The following is a 665-nucleotide window of genomic DNA, read 5'->3' on the forward strand; positions in this document are numbered from 1 at the left end:
AGGCACAACAGCATCTCACTCTGCAGGGGAAGTGTGAAAGGTCAGATGCAATTCACATTCTCATGCCGCTAGAACCCGGTGAAGGCAGAAGTTGCCGGGGCAGAGGCGTCAACCATTCTGTGTGCAAACCACCGTAGGTATTTGCAAGCTAGACCACTTGTGGTTATCCCCTCTCTCTCCTGCCCCAGCTGCTGCCCTGCAGGGCCTCCACACAACCACAGGACCTGCAGCTGAACGAAGTTGGAGACAACTCAGGAGATCTGTTGGAAAGAGAACGATAGAGGAAAATGTATGAATGTTGCCATCTTTAGGTGAGTGAACAAGAGATCTACTTCCTACTTTACTTCCTCACTACTTTTACCTCTTTCCTAAACAACTGAGTCACCAAAAAAAAAAAAAAAATTTGCCTGGCAGTGTCAAATTAGTTTCCCACTTCCACTGAATCAGAGAATCTAGGGCAAGAAAACTTAGAAAATTCTCTCTCTCCATCCCTGGCCTCAGCAATAAGCACATCAAATTCCATCAGACTGTGTAGAACTTCTCACTTAAAGATTTCCAGGAATAACTTTACTGTAAGGAAATGCTTAGCTGGGCGTGGTGGCTCATGCCTGTAATCTCAGCTACTTGGGAGGCTGAGGCAGGAAAATCACTTGAACCCAGGAGGC

General features: G+C 46.6%; 1 protein-coding gene across 2 annotated transcripts in view; it reads left to right on the plus strand.

The window, feature by feature from the left end:
- Positions 1-209: 209 nt before the first annotated feature.
- The window catches only part of FCRL6 (Fc receptor-like 6), a 15,615-nt gene continuing 15,159 nt past the window's right edge, over positions 210-665 (plus strand). The window contains exon 1 of one of the 2 annotated variants that reach the window (XM_011957192.1): positions 210-311. In XM_011957192.1, the coding sequence (XP_011812582.1) occupies positions 296-311 (16 nt within the window). In that variant the 5' untranslated portion in view covers positions 210-295. The remainder of the gene's footprint in view (positions 312-665) is intronic. The other variant, XM_011957191.1, reaches the window with a different exon arrangement.

Source organism: Colobus angolensis, unplaced genomic scaffold, assembly GCF_000951035.1.
Source record: "Colobus angolensis palliatus isolate OR3802 unplaced genomic scaffold, Cang.pa_1.0 Scaffold439, whole genome shotgun sequence".
NCBI lineage: Eukaryota > Metazoa > Chordata > Mammalia > Primates > Cercopithecidae > Colobus > Colobus angolensis.